Consider the following 15197-nt stretch of genomic DNA (forward strand, 5'->3'; position numbering starts at 1 on the left):
TATAATTAATAACAGATTTTAGAGTACTTGCAGATCTGATAGTGCAGAAAACATCTGAAATATGCCACAGGTGAGAAGTGAATCCAATAGGGAAATCTAAAGTACCACAAAATATTTCTGAATTTGGTATCAATCGCACATTCACAGTATCTGTAAGTTTATTTTAAAGTACAATTAATAAGCATAGAAATATGGAAATAGTTCGTGCTAATATTTGCAGGTAGGTAGAGAGAAGCAAAAGCTCTACAATAAACAAAGATAGGCAACCCAAGTCCATTTGCTCCTATCCAGCACAGGACATTACACCTGCCCATGTCCTCCATCTATTTCGGGTATTACACCCAAGCCCGCTTCCCCCAGGCGCAGAACCCAAGGCTGCATTGCTCAATCTCCCGTTGCACAATTACTGAACCCAAACCCACATTGCAGAGATATTGAACCCAATCCCACATTGCACAGATATTGAACCCAATCCCACGTTGCACAGATATTGAATTGAATCCCTCGTCCCGCAGATATTAACTCCCAGCTCCTGTCCCTGTCCGCATTATACATCTTGATCATTAACCAGTACCCCTGACCTTTGCCCGCCAGATCCTTAGATGTTAAGTTCCAGCCTATGTACGTCTCTTATTGTTTTTCCGAGCCACAGGGCTTCCCCGTGAGTCAGAATCGGCCGGCAACCGCCGAGGATGGTGGCCATAAACAGATCACTTACCAAGTAGACGTAGCAGCCGCCCGGCGTGCGCCATCTCCACCACCCGGCCCGGGGTCAGCGCCAATGACAGCCCGAGGACCCGGGAGGAGGGGAGCCCAAGCCCCGCCAGAGCCCAGCCCTCCAGGCCCCGCACCCCGCCACCCGACAACAACCTCCCCTCGATACTTGCCGCTTATAATTGGTCTATCTTCCTCCAATCCCTGACTCTTGGTCTTACTTTCCTTTCCTTTATTTTTTAACTACAATCGGGCAATATCTCTGGTCGTCCGAAATTTGGGGCGGGGATAGGCCCTGGCGATCGAATGAGATTGTGGGATTTGTAGTTCAGCTGATGTTAGAGCAGGACCATCTTAATAGGTCATCTCTAGTGAGAGTGGGTGAAGAAGTTTTATTAGAGTTTATAGTGGATAGTGGGATCTTCAGGGTAGTATTATTAGTCTAATATTGTTTAATCTGATAATTAATGATATTTTGATAGTGTTGGGTCTGGGTTCACTTTGACCTTTATACATTGATGCTGGGATGCTATACATTGGCAGTGAAAACATCAATAATTTCAGATATGCAGATGATACTGTGTTAATTGCAAGTACGGAGGAAGAACTACAAAACTTAATTGATAAAATTGTTGAAGAAAGTGAAAAAATGGGTCTATCTGTCAATTGCAAAAAGACAGAATGTATGGTGATATCCAAAAAGAAGGAGAATCCTATCTGCAGGCTGAGAATAAATGGGGAAGACATAAAACAAGTACAGAAATTTTGCTACTTAGGAAGCTGGGTGACATCAGATGGCAGGTGCAACATGGACATCAAAAGAAGAATAAGGATGGCAAAAGACAGTCTTACGAGAATGAAGAGTATACTGAACAATACTAAACTAGACATGACAACCTGCCTCAGAGTACTGAATGTTACATTTATCCAGTTATGACATATGACTCAGAATGTTGGACAATATCTAGTAACATGAGGAAACAAATTGAAGCAGCAGAGATGTGGTTTTTGAGGAGGATGCAAAGAATATCATGGATGAAATGAATATCCAATGAGGATGTCATGAACAGAGCAAACACAAAAGGAGAAATAATATGTGAGGTCATGAAAAGGCAACATAACTTCATTGGACATGTGATTACGAAAGAGGAGTTAGAATGCACAGTAATTATGGGAAAGATTGAAGGGAAGAAAGCAAGAGGAAGACAAAGAAAAAATAATGTTGGAGACAGCGGCCAGAGATCTGGAAATGAATACCAATGAATTGATCCACTTGACCCGAAACAGGAGTGTGTGGGCCATGGCAGTCAAAGCTCAAACTGGGCACGGAGGCTGATGATGATGATGGCTGGATGCGAGATTGACTTGATGAACACAAAAAGTTTTTAGAGGATAAACGTAAGCAGGTCATTAACTTTATGCTCTGTATGGCTGGGTATGACTAGGACACTTCTAGGGGTTTGACAATTTATTGCACTTTAATACGCTATTATCCAGATTATGGTTGTTTGATTTATGGGGAGGCAGCTCGTTTTGTTTTATATAAGTTAGATGTTTTACAGGCCAGTGCTTTAGACTCTGTAGTGGAGCATTCCGATTCACACCTAGAGTTGCATTGGGGTTGAATTAGCCGAAATGCCCCTTGACCTGCAGAGAGAAAATTGAGCCTTGCATACTGGACTTACTTAGTAGGATGGGGTGTGTCCCATTGGACCCATTTGGTTTTAATGGATTGTTGGGAATATACCAACAGAATTGGTAAATGCAAACATGAGGAAATCTGCAGATGCTGGAATTTCAAGCAACACACATAAAAGTTGCTGGTGAACGCAGCAGGCCAGGCAGCATCTCTAGGAAGAGGTATAGTCAACGTTTCGGGCCAAGACCCTTCGTCAGGACTAACTGAAAGAAGAGCTAGTAAGAGATTTGAAAGTGGGAGGGGGAGGGGAGATCCAAAATGGTAGGAGGAGGGGGAGGGATGGAGCCAAGAGCTGGACAGTTAATTGGCAAGAGGGATATGAGAGGATCATGGGACTGGAGGCCCAGGGAGAAAGAAAAGGAGGAGGTGGGGAAACCCAGAGGATGAGCAAGGGATGTAGTGAGAGGGACAGAGGGAGAAAAAGGAGAGAGAGAAAAAGAATGTGTGTATATAAATAATTAAATAAATAAATAAATAACGGATGGGGTACGAGGGGGAGGTGGGGCATTAGCGGAAGTTTGAGAAGTCAATGTTCATGCCATCAGATCGGAGGCTACCCAGACGGAATATAAGTTGTTGTTCCTCCAACCTGAGTGTGGCTTCATCTTTACAGTAGAGGAGGCCGTGGATAGATATATCACACCTATGCTCTGTCTGCCAGAGAAAGCAGGATCTCCCAGTGGCCACACATTTTAATTCCACGTCCCATTCCCATTCTGATATGTCTATCCATGGCCTCCTCTACTGTAGAGATGAAGCCACACTCAGGTTGGAGGACCAACACCTTATATTCCGTCTGGGTAGTATCCAACCTGATGGCATGAACATTGACTTCTCAAATTTTTGCTAATGCCCCACCTCCCCTTCGTACCCCATTCGTTATTTATTTATTTATATACACATATTCTTTTTCTCTCTCTCCTTTTTCTCCCTCTGTCCCTCTCACTATACCCCTTGCCCATCCTCTGGGCTTCTCCCCTCCCACTTTTCTTTCTCCCTAGTCCTCCTGTCCCATGATCCTCTCGTATCCCTTTTGCCGATTAACTGTCCAGCTCTTGGCTCCATCCCTCCCCCTCCTGTCTTCTCCTATCATTTTGTATCTCCCCCTCCCCCTCCCACTTTCAAATCTCTTACTAGCTCTTCTTTCAGTTAGTCCTGACGAAGGGTCTGGGCACAAAACGTCGACCGTACCTTTTCCTGTAGATCCTGGCCCGCTACGTTCACCAGCAACTTTTATGTGTGTTAGTTGAACAGAATTGGTAAATAGTTTGGGTGGATAATTAGGAAATATGGGAGTAGAGACTCGGGGATTTGCAGATTAGCCCAACTAGCCTGGCCAGGAGTTCTGATGTAGAAATTTCCAGATGTGGGAATAGATTTGACGGGATGGACAGAGTGTTGTAGGTGGTGAGAGGGTGTCTGGTCATTTAAGACTGCAGTATTTTTTCCTTTTTTGCCTATCTTTACAGATGGTTCTAAAGACCCAGTTAGTAACCGGGTGGACTCAGAGATATTTATCCCCTGGTTTAATGTTGAGGTGGGGAAAAGGCTGATAGATGGGTTGTCTGTTAGCCAACAGAAAAGGTGCTGCCTGAGTCTTAGTGTGGATTCCATCCATCTCAAGGGACAGTGAATATGGTTTTTAACCCCGCAACTACTCCAAGAAAAAAGTGAGGACAACAACAACCACTGTGGCTGTTTTTATTTAAATAAATCCTGTGACTCCATCAATCACAGGGGATAAAGAACTGAAATACAATTACCCACAGAAATTTGTCATCATTTTACCTTTGCTTCAAGATGGCAATAAACTATGATCCTAACCAATTACAAATATGATTCTGACTTCTTTCCCTTTCCTTTCCAGTCCTGATGGAGGGTCTCAGCCCAAAACGGTGACTCTTTATTCATTTCCATAGATGCTGCCTGACCTGTTGAGTTCCTTCATCATTTTGTGTGTGTTGCTCTGGATTTCCAGTATCTGCAGAATCTCTTGTGGTTATGATCCTAACCATCTCTGCGACAGAGCCCATTTCAGTAAAGACTGGTGTCAAACAAATCTACATCATGGATGCGCACAGAAAATGCTGGTGGAGCTCAGCTGGTCAGGCAGCATCTATGGAGGGTAATGAACAGTCAGCATTAAGGTCTGTTTATTTCCCTCTGTAGATGCTGCCTGACCCATTGACTTCCTCCAGCATTTTCTGTGTCGCTCCAGACTCCCAGCCGTCTGTTGAATCTCTTGTCTCCATGACTTGCTGCTTCATTTGATACAATATTTTGTTCAATCTTTCTCGCTGCAACGTTGCACTCTCTGCAGTGGTGGAACTAATCTTCAGAACAAATGTGAAACTCTTCAACCAATGGTGAGTACATTTCAGAATCAACATTACCCAAACCTCAATCATTGAAGTAAATTATGGAGATGATACTTGTGTTTGCACGGTAATAGAGTTCCGAGCTTGAGGTAATTCATTCTGTAAAGTAAACAAGAGAAAGGGACTTAGTCAACATCCCTGAGACAAAAGTACCAATTTTTTTGACACTACACACCACAACCCTCTGACAATCAAGTTTCCAAATATATAGGATTGCTTTTATGTTTATATTTAATATGTTTTTCTTGTCTTTTTTATACTTAATGCAGTTTTTATATTGCATCAGATCAGAGAAACAATTATTTCACTCTTCTTTACCCTGGTGTACTGAAGATTGACAATTAACAATCTTGAATACAAGGAGCAATCTCTCTACAGATCTCAATGTGGAAATTCACCATTGCTTTTGGTTAATTTAAGAGAAAGGGTGTTTTGAAGAATAAAACCTAAGACCTGGCACAAAATTCAGGGACTCTGGGGCTGCGATGATCCCTGTCCAATGTCACTGAGACCTGAACTTCCTTCACTGGGTATCAAATGATACCTGACAGATATGGCCAGCTGCATGAAACTTTGGTCAGGCCACACTTGGAGTATTGTGCACCGTTCTGGTCACTGCATTACAGGAAAGAAGATGAGGCTTCAGAGCTGGTGCAGAAGAAACTGCCTGGATTATAGAGTAGTAGCTATAAACAGCAGTTGGACAGAATTGAAGTTGGAGCATCAGCGGATGAGTGAGCATCCTGATAGAGGTCTGTACTGCTATGAGGGGCATTAGTGCAAGTGATTTTGCAGATGCTGGAAATCTTGAGCAACACACACAAAATTCTGGAATGACTTGTCAAGTCAGGCAGCATTTCTGGCAGGGAAGGAATGGTGATGCCATCGAATATCAAAGGAAAGTGGTCACCCCCTCGTGCTGGGGCTGGTCACTGCCTGGCAGTTTAATAGCATCAACGTCACTTTCTGCCCATCAATCCAGACCAAGTATCAACTAGGACTTGCCACTTGGCTGCATCACTTGCTAAGGAATTGCAAATGGCATTGAGAGTTATGTATTCTGCAAATATTGCAACTTCTGATCATTTTATGGATGGAAGATTATTGATGAAGCAGCTGAAGATAGTTGAGGTTGGGGCAGCTCTCAAGAACTCCTCCAGTCAGGATTTGGGACAGAGGTGACAAAAAGTAGATAATCAGGTGGTAATTAGCAGCTAAGGATTTGCCCTGTTCCATATACATGACTATTTTCTATATGGTTGAGTAAATTTCAGTCTTGTAACTTTACTGGGTAGAGGCATGGCTGGTTTGATGCATGGATCTTTGGTGCCACATTTTTAATTTTATCTGGTCTGGTGGGTTTTGCTGTATCCATTTCCTGACATTGTGTGGAGTGAATCAAATTGACTGGAGACTGACGTCTGTCACATGAGGAAAGCAAGAGGGATCGCATATTTGGCACTCCTTTTCTTTTTAAATCTTTTTATTGAATAAGTATACAAAAAGGTAAGCCATATAGACACTAATACACTGTTAGAATATAATAAAATTACAGAAGATATTAATACAAAAAAAAACTACAAACAATGTAATTTAAACATAACATACCAAGGTAACATAATGGTATACTAATTTTATATATATATATCAATAGAGAAAAGGAAACCACCCCCCCAAAAAAAAAACCCACCGTGCAACTAACTAAAAGCAAAGCAAAGCAATGGGCTAACTTGAAACCGAACAGAGTTAAACTTAAAATCACGTCCTCAATCCCGACCTCCATTAAAAACAGTAAAAAACACAAGAAGGGTATATATTACATTAAATGAAAATATTGAATAAAAGATCTCCAAGTCTGTTCAAATTTAAATGAGGAGTCATAAAGATTGCTTCTAATTTTCTCCAGATTCAAGCATAATATCGTCTGAGAAAACCAAAAAAAGGTAGTTGGAGCATTAAGCTCTTTCTAATGTTGTAAGATACATCTTTTCGCCATTAAAGTAAGAAATGCAATCATTCTACGGGCTGAAGGGGAAAGATTACTGGAAATTTTAGGTAGTCCAAAGATAGCAGTAATAGGGTGAGGAGAGATATCTATATTCAATACCTTGGAGATAATATTAAAAATGTCTCTCCAAAAAGTTTCCAGAGTAGGACAAGACCAAAACATATGAGTTAAAGAGGCTATCTGCCCCGGACATCTATCACAAAAAGGATTAATATGAGAATAAAAGCGAGCTAATTTATCTTTGGACATATGTGCTCTATGAACAACTTTAAATTGAATTAGGGAATGTTTAGCACAGATAGAGGAAGTATTGACTAATTGTAAAATCTGCCCCCAGTCATCCACGGAAATGGTAAACCCCAATTCCTGTTCCCAATCTACCCCAATCTTATCAAATGGAGCTTTCCTAAGTTTCATAATAATAATATAAATCATAGCCGATGCACCTTTCTGACATGGATTAAGGTTGATTATAGTATCTAAAATGTATGTAGGAGGAAATTTCTAACTTGTAGATATCTAAAAAAATGTATTCTTGATAAGTTATATTTATTAGATAATTGTTCAAAAGACATAAGGGAACCATCTAAAAATAAATCCAAAAACCGTGAAATACCCTTAGTCTTCCAAATTTGAAAAGCACGATCCGTAAAAGAGGGAGGAAAAAAATATGTTACCTAAAATAGGAATCGCTAACCCAAATTGATTAAGATCAAAAAATTTTCTGAATTGAAACCAAATACGTAAGGTATATTTAACTATCGGGTTAGACACCTGTTTAAGGCGTTTCAAATCAAAAGGAAGAGAGGAACCTAAAATAGAGCCAAGTGTAAAACCCTGAACAGATTGTAATTCCAATGCTACCCATTTAGGAATGGATAGTATATCCTGAGAATTTCATATGTCGAATATTAATTGCCCAATAATAAAATCTAAAGTTAGGTAATGCTAAGCCTCCATCTCTCTTCGCTTTCTGTAAATGTATTTTACCCAGTCTCGGGTTTTTATTCTGCCAAATAAATGAAGAAATTTTAGAGTCAACTTTGTCAAAAAAAGATTTTGGAACAAAGATTGGTAATGCCTGAAATATATATAAAAATTTTGGCAAAAAAAATCTTAACTGCATTAATACGACCAATCAAAGTTAAATATAAAGGAAACCATTTAGATGAAAGTTGAATAATATGGTCTATTAATGGTAAAAAGTTAGTCTTAAATAAATCTTTGTATTTACAAGTAATTTTAATCCCAAGATATGAAAAATAATTATTAATCAATTTAAATGGAAATTTATAATATAAGGGAAGTTGTTTATTAATCGGAAAGAGTTCACTCTTACTAAGATTTAATTTATAACCTGAAAAAAGACCAAATTGTGCTAATAGCTCTAAAACAGCCGGGATGGATTTTTGAGGATTAGAAATATATAAAAGTAAATCATCAGCATAGAGTGATAATTTATGGGACTTTAAGCCCCCCGTTATCCCAGTAATATTTGGAGATTCTCGAATGGCAATTGCAAGAGGTATTTGGCACTCCTGACTGAACTTTGCTTCAGCCTTTGCTTTAGTACTCATGTGCAGGACCTTGATATCATGCTCTTGGAGCTATTTAATTGCCTAATCATCATTCAGGACCAGGCATAGTGAATTAATAGAAGATAGGACATTACAGTGCAATACAGGCCCTTTAGCCCACGATGTTGTGCGGACCATTTAACCTACTCTGAGATCAATCTAACCCTTCCCTCCTGCATACTTCTCCGCTTTTATATCGTCCATGTTATTATTAAAGGGTTTCTTAACTGTCCCTATGTCAGTATCTCCAGTTGAACTTTGTCTTTTTGTGTGTTTTTTCCCTAGCCATCAGTCTGTGGTTTTGTATTGCCATGTGCTCTTGTTTGTTTTCCTTTCCCCACCTCCTGCTCTACTCCGGCCCCTGTATAGAGCACTCCGCCTCTCACCTGTTTCTCATTATTACCTGTTTTGCTGCCACTTCTGTCTCATTGTGCTCCACCTATCATCTGCTTATTGCTCAGTGTATTTCAGTCCTGTGTTTCTACTTGTTTGTTGCCAGATTGTGCCAGTGAATTTTCCTAAGCCCTTCCAGCATTAGTATCTGTACTCCCTCTGTCTGAATATCAACTCTGCCTGTTTCCTGATTCTGGTCTTTGGATTTCTCTGGATCTCTGCCTGAACTTTGATGCTGACTTTGTTTGCACCTTGGGATTTGTTACTCAATTAATATCACTGTGTGTATAGTACTGGCTCTGCGATTGGATCTCTGCTGCAGCGTCCTGACACCCTAATGTATCTGCCTCTACCATTACTCCTGGCATCCACCACTCTGTTTTTCACAAAAACAACTTGCCTCTGATATCCCCACCCCCACCGTACTTCCCTCCAATCAATTTTAAATTATGCTGTCTTGTATTAGCCATTTCCACACTGGGGAAAATGTCTCTTGCTATTCACTCAATCTATGCTTTGTACACCTCTATCAAGTCACCACTCATTCTCCTTCTCTCCAAAGAGAAAAGTCCTATCTCAATCAACCTATCCTCATTTGATATGCCCTGCAGTCCATACAGCATCCTGACAAATTTTCTTTGCACCCTTTCTGAAGCTCCCACATCCATCCTATAATGAAGTGATCAGAACTGAACACAATATTCTAAGTGTGGTCTAACCAGGGTTTTGTAGAGCTGCAACATTAGCCAAGGATTTAAGCTCAATCCTCCCAACTAATGAAAGGCAACACACCAAGTGCCTTCTTAACAATCCTATCAATATGCATAGAAACTTAAACTAATTGCTTGATTGTGAGATCACTTATGCTGTTTAATAAAACACACAAAGAGCTGGAGAGAACAGAAGTGTATCAGGCAGCTTCTGTTGAGGGAAATAACAGTTGAAGTTTCAGGTCAAGTAACAGCCTGTATTCACTCTCTTCCATCTATCAGTCAAAGTACAAAGTAAATTTATTATCAAAGTACATACTGTATATGTCACAATATACAACCCTGAGATTCATTTTCTTATGGGCATACCCAATACACCTATGGAATTATAACCATAACAGAATAAAGGGTCTCGACTGGAAATGTTGACTGTCCATTTCCCTCCATAGGTGCCACTTGGCCCATTAAATTCACCCAGCAGTTTGTTTTAGTGCTTGAGTTACAGCTATTCTCATGTGAAGGAGCAGATATCATCCATAAAAAGATATAAAAGAAATGCTGAAATCACTCAATGGATCAGACAGCATCCCAGGAAAGAGAAAAATGTGACCCTCTGACCCTAATAGTGTCAAGGAAACAACCTCTCCCTCAATGTCACAAGAACAAAGGAGCTGGTTGTGGACTACAAGTGGAATGGAGACGAGTTAACCTCTATTGACTTCAATAGATCTGGGGTTGAGAGGGTAATCAGTTTTAAGTTCCTTGGCATGCACATCACTGAGGACCTCACGTGGTCTGTACGCACCAGCACCTCCTTCACCTCAGACGGTTGAGGAAGATTGGTATGGGCCCCCAAATCCTAGGAAGTTTCTACAGGGGCACAATTGAGAGCACCCTAACTGGCTGCATCACTGCCTGGTATGGGAACTGTACCTTCCTTAATCGCAGGACTCTGCGAAGAGTGGGGTGGACAGCCCAGCGCATCTGTAGTTGTGAAGTTTCCATGATTCAGGACATTTACAAAGACAGGTGTGAGAAAAGGGCCTGAAAGATTATTGGGGACCTGTGTCACCCCAACCACAACCTATTCCAGCTGCAACTATCCAGGAAGGAAACGGTATCACAGCATAAAAGCCAGGACCAACAGGCTCCAGGACAGCTTCTTCCACCAGGCCATCAGACTGATTAACTCGCGCTGATTTGAGTGTATTTCTATGTTACATTGATTGTTCTATTTATTATAAGTTACTATGATTGCACATTGAGCATTTAGACAGAAACGTAACGTAAAGATTTTTACTCCTCATGTATGTGAAGGATATAAGAAATAAAGTCAATTCAATTCAACAATGTATACTCCATCTGTCTTGCTGCCTGACCTACAGAATGTTGCTTCCTTTTCCTACTTTTATTCCATCTTTGTAAAATTTATGTGTTTTCAATATAAAATTAGCACCCCAATTTGAACCTTTGCCAAAAATATAAGCACAAATGCCATTGTTGCATTTTGTGCTCAATCAGCCACTCAATCATTCCTTAGGAAGAAAATGTTACTATTCATATTCATTCCCAAATAAAAACATTCCTGGGAGAAGTACTTCCACAATGTTAGAATCATCATCACTATTCCAGTTCAACAAGTTGCAAACGAACACTGCAAAACAGGGGTACAACAAATTATAAAATGCTGGAGGAACTCACAGACCAGGTAGCATCTATGGAACAGAGTGAACAGTCGGTGTTTTAGGCTGTGGTCCTTCATCAGTTCTGGAAAAAAAGATGGGAAGTCAGTGTAAGAAGGTGGGGGGAGGGGAGAAAGGTGGTAGGTGATATCAGGAGAGGGGTCGGAGGTGAAGTAAAGAGCTGGGAAGTTGATTAGTGAAAGAGATAAGGGGCTGGAGAAGGGAGAATCTGATAGGAGAGGACAGAAGGCCATGGAAGAAAGAAAAGGGGAAGGAGCACCAGAGGGAGGTGATGTGGAAGTAAGGAAATAAAGTGGGAGAGAGAAACAGAAATGGGGAATGATGAAGGAGGGGCGAATTACTGGAAGCTTGAGAATCAATGTTCATGCCATCAGGTTGGAGGTTACCCTGATGGAATACGTATAAGGTGTCACTCCTCCAACCTGTGTGGCCTCATCACAGCAGTAGGTTCAGAGCGGTGACTCCAAAGCAACTTCCAAGTAGCAAACACAGCATCTTCCCTGCTAGTCTCAGTTGCCCACATTCTTCCCGTATCCCTCCAACACCCTCCCCTTCATGACATTCCAAAATGCATCACCGTACACGTATCTGTATTTGCCACTCGTTAGCCCAGTTCCCTCACTGATCAAGATCTGTTGGCTCCTACACCGGCAAAAATCTTCCCATCATCAAGGACATCTTCAAAAGGCAGAGCCACAATTCGGCCACATAAAGGACATGCTCTCTTCTCCTTACTACCATCAGGACTGAGTTGCAGGAGCCCAAGGACCCACACTCAATGAAGTTAGGAACAGCTTCTTTCTATCTGTCATCAGATTCTGAACAGTCTACAAACCTATGATCATGACCTTGCTTTTCCCATTTAGCATGATTTATTTATTTATAAATGGGTTGAAGCAAGGCAGATGGAGTTTGATGAAGACAAGTTCGAGCTCTTGCCCTTCAGGAGGACCAGCCATGGTGGTAAGTGGTAGGGCACAAGAGTATAGTAGAACAGAGGAAGCTGGGAATATAGATCCGTAGTTCATGGTGGATAGGATTATGGAAAAGGCTATTGGCACGTTGGCCTTCATGGTCAGGGTATTGAGTGCGGAGTTGGGATGTTGTATTGAGGTTGTATAGGACATTAGTGAGTCCTAATTTGAGGTATTGTGTGCAGTTTTGGCTGCCTCTTACTGGAAGCACATCAGCAGGCTTGAAAGGGTGCAGACAAAATTCACAAAGATGTTGCCAGGACTTGAGTTGTAGGGAAAGGTGCTTTATCCCCTGGAGCATAGAAGAATGAGGGGAGATCTAATAAAGGTGTACAGAATTATGAAGGATATAGACAGAGTAAATGCAAGCGGGCTTCTTCCACTGAGGTTACATGAGACTGGAACTGGAGGTCATGGGTTCAGGGTGAAAGGTGAAATGTTTGAGTGGGGGGACTTCTTCAGTCAGAGAGTGGTGAAAGTGTGGAATGAGATGCCAGCAGAATTTGTAGATGTGGGTTTGATTTCCACATTTAAGAGAAATTTGAATGAGAGTCTTTGAGTACTATGGAGCTCTATGGTCTGGTTGAAGGTCTATGGGACTTGGAAGATTAATGCCATGGACTAGATGGGCTGAAGGGTCTGTTCCTGTGCTGTAGTGTTCTGTGACATTCTGTAACTAATCTGTTTGCTTAAGATTCCAGCATCTTCAGTCCCTAGTGCTTGCTAACTTCAACTTTCAAAATTGTTTAATGTTATTTCCAGTACCCAAGTGTAAAGGAGAAAAAAATACTCCAGATTCAATGCAATAACATAAAAACACAATAAGATAAAGAACACAATAATAAAGAAAACACAATATATATAAATATAAAATGCTGGTGGAACACAGCAGGCCAGGCAGCATCTATAGGAAGAACAGTCGGCGTTTCGGGTCGAACCCCTTCATCAGGACCTGAAACACCTTCGTCTTTGTGAATTTCCAGTATCTGCAGATCTTCTCGTGTTTGCATATATATAAATATATAAGCTAGCTTATATACATTGATATACATTATATACAATAGGCACAGGAGTATATAAGGTGACTGACAAGAACTGTTAAAGTAGTGGTTGTGGGTTGAGGAGGAGTGGGCTTGTAGAGCAGGTGTTGATCAGCCTTACCGCTTGGGGAAAGTAACAATTTTTGATAAACAGTTTGTTTGTTCTAGGAATTCAGCATCCCCAGCCTCGTGTGTTTCCTAACTTGATAATTAGTTTGTTTCCGCCAAGATTCCAGCATCTGATCGCAGCATATTCTACCTGCTAACGTGATAACCAATTGGTAGCGTGCACAGTGCAGCCTGGGAGTTGTAGTGCGCACGGGCTGGACTACATTTCCCAGAGTGGGGAAGGGGAGTGTTGGGGGAAGGGGAGTTCGGCCGGCCCGCCTGCTAGGAGTGGGGGGTGTGGCGATGTGGCAAGGGCTGTTTGGACTCCTAACTTTAAGGCAGAGGATCGGGGGAGGTGCACAGCTGCACCGTCGGCTGTGCACGTTCGGCAGCAGGAAGTTCAGCGCAGGCATGGAGGCAGCGGCGAAGCAGAAAGCTGGCTACATGGCCGTGGACAACCATGTGCAGGTGAGCCCGAGCCGCCTCCGGCTTTAGCTACCACCGGGGAGCGTGAGGAGACGGGCGTTGCAACGAATGGGGGGAGGTAAGTTTGGAGTGGGGTTGTTGGGACGAGGAGAGAGTGTATGGTGGGTGAGGGGGCATTGGAGGGGTTGGAATGGAGTGAGGTGAGTTAAATAGGGAATGGAGTAGAGGGTTATTTTGGGGATGCTCTGGAAGGTGAGTGAAGATATGGAATGGGGTTTTGGAGGGTGACTTACAAAAGGGTCTCTAGCGGCGAGAGGGTATGATTGGCCTTAGGAGTGGATAGTTGAAGTTGGTGGGATGTATGCTATGCGTGTTGCGACGCCCTGTATTGGTGTCCTGTGTGTATATGTTCTCCAGTGGCGTGCTGGATATGGGTGGGTGAGTTGCTGGGATGGATACTTGTAAAGCTTCAAGAATACCGCACGCATAAACAAATCAGGAATGAGAAAAGTTTGTTAACATTTGAGAATGACTGTTACTTGTTCCGATATGGCGCAATTGTACAGCAATTGCTCACGCTGCCACCTCTCTGCTTCCATGCTATGTACGCTTATCCCAGTTGCACTAACTAGAGGATCTGAACATTGGTTTTACTGATAGGGGAAGCGTGGCTGAATCCTATTCTAATAACAAACAAGAGAAAATTTGCAGATGCTGGAAATCCGAGCAACACACACACACAGAATGTTAGAGGAACCCAGCAGGCCAGGCAGCACCCATGGAAAAGAGTACAGTTGACATTTCAGGCAGAGACCCTTCAGCAAGACTGGAGAAAAAAGATGAGTAGAGTTAGAAAGTGGGGGGAGGGGAGGGAGAAACAAGGTGAAATTCGGGTGGGGGTGGGCTGAAGTAAAGAGCTGGGAAGTTGGTGAAAGAGATACAGGGCTGTAGAAGGGGGAATCTAATAGGAGAGGACAGAAGGTCATGGTAGAAAGAAAAGGGGAGGAGCACTGGAGAGAGGCAATGGACAGGCAAGGAAATAAGGTGAGAGAGGGAAAAGGGGATGGGAAATGGTGAAGGGAGGGGTGCAGTTCGAGAAATCGATGTTCGTGCCATCAAGTTGAGGCTATCTAGATAGAATATAAGCTGTCATCACGACAGTGGAGGAGGCCGTGAGTAGATGTATCAGAGTCTGCTTTTCACAGGAATCGCTCCCTATGCAACTCCCTTGCCCATTCATCCTTCCCCACTGTTCCCCATCCTGGGACTTGCAAGGAGAGCAAGTGGTACACCTGCCCCTACACCTCCTCCCTCATTACCATTCTGGGCCCTAAATAGTCCTTCCAGGTGAGGTGACACTTCACCTGTGAGTCTGTTGGGGTTATACTGTTACTGGTGATCCTGTTGTGGCCTCCTGTATATTGGTGAGACCCAACGTAGATTGGGAGACCGCTTTGCCAAACACCT

At 42.3% G+C, this 15197-nt stretch overlaps 2 protein-coding genes across 3 annotated transcripts in view; one reads left to right on the plus strand and one right to left on the minus strand.

Annotated features, from left to right (window-relative positions):
- The window catches only part of suclg1 (succinate-CoA ligase GDP/ADP-forming subunit alph), a 99517-nt gene extending 98656 nt beyond the window's left edge, over window positions 1–861 (minus strand). Inside the window, exon 1 of the mRNA XM_063047113.1 lies at window positions 719–861. Coding sequence (XP_062903183.1) covers window positions 719–752 — 34 coding nt within the window. The 5' untranslated portion in view covers window positions 753–861. The remainder of the gene's footprint in view (window positions 1–718) is intronic.
- Window positions 862–13570: 12709 nt separating this feature from the next.
- The window catches only part of rpia (ribose 5-phosphate isomerase A (ribose 5-phosphate epimerase)), a 52684-nt gene continuing 51057 nt past the window's right edge, over window positions 13571–15197 (plus strand). For both annotated transcript variants that reach the window (XM_063047115.1, XM_063047116.1), the window contains exon 1: window positions 13571–13772. In XM_063047115.1, coding sequence (XP_062903185.1) covers window positions 13608–13772 — 165 coding nt within the window. In that variant the 5' untranslated portion in view covers window positions 13571–13607. The remainder of the gene's footprint in view (window positions 13773–15197) is intronic.

This window comes from Mobula hypostoma, chromosome 4, assembly GCF_963921235.1.
Source record: "Mobula hypostoma chromosome 4, sMobHyp1.1, whole genome shotgun sequence".
NCBI classification, from domain to species: Eukaryota; Metazoa; Chordata; class Chondrichthyes; order Myliobatiformes; family Myliobatidae; genus Mobula; species Mobula hypostoma.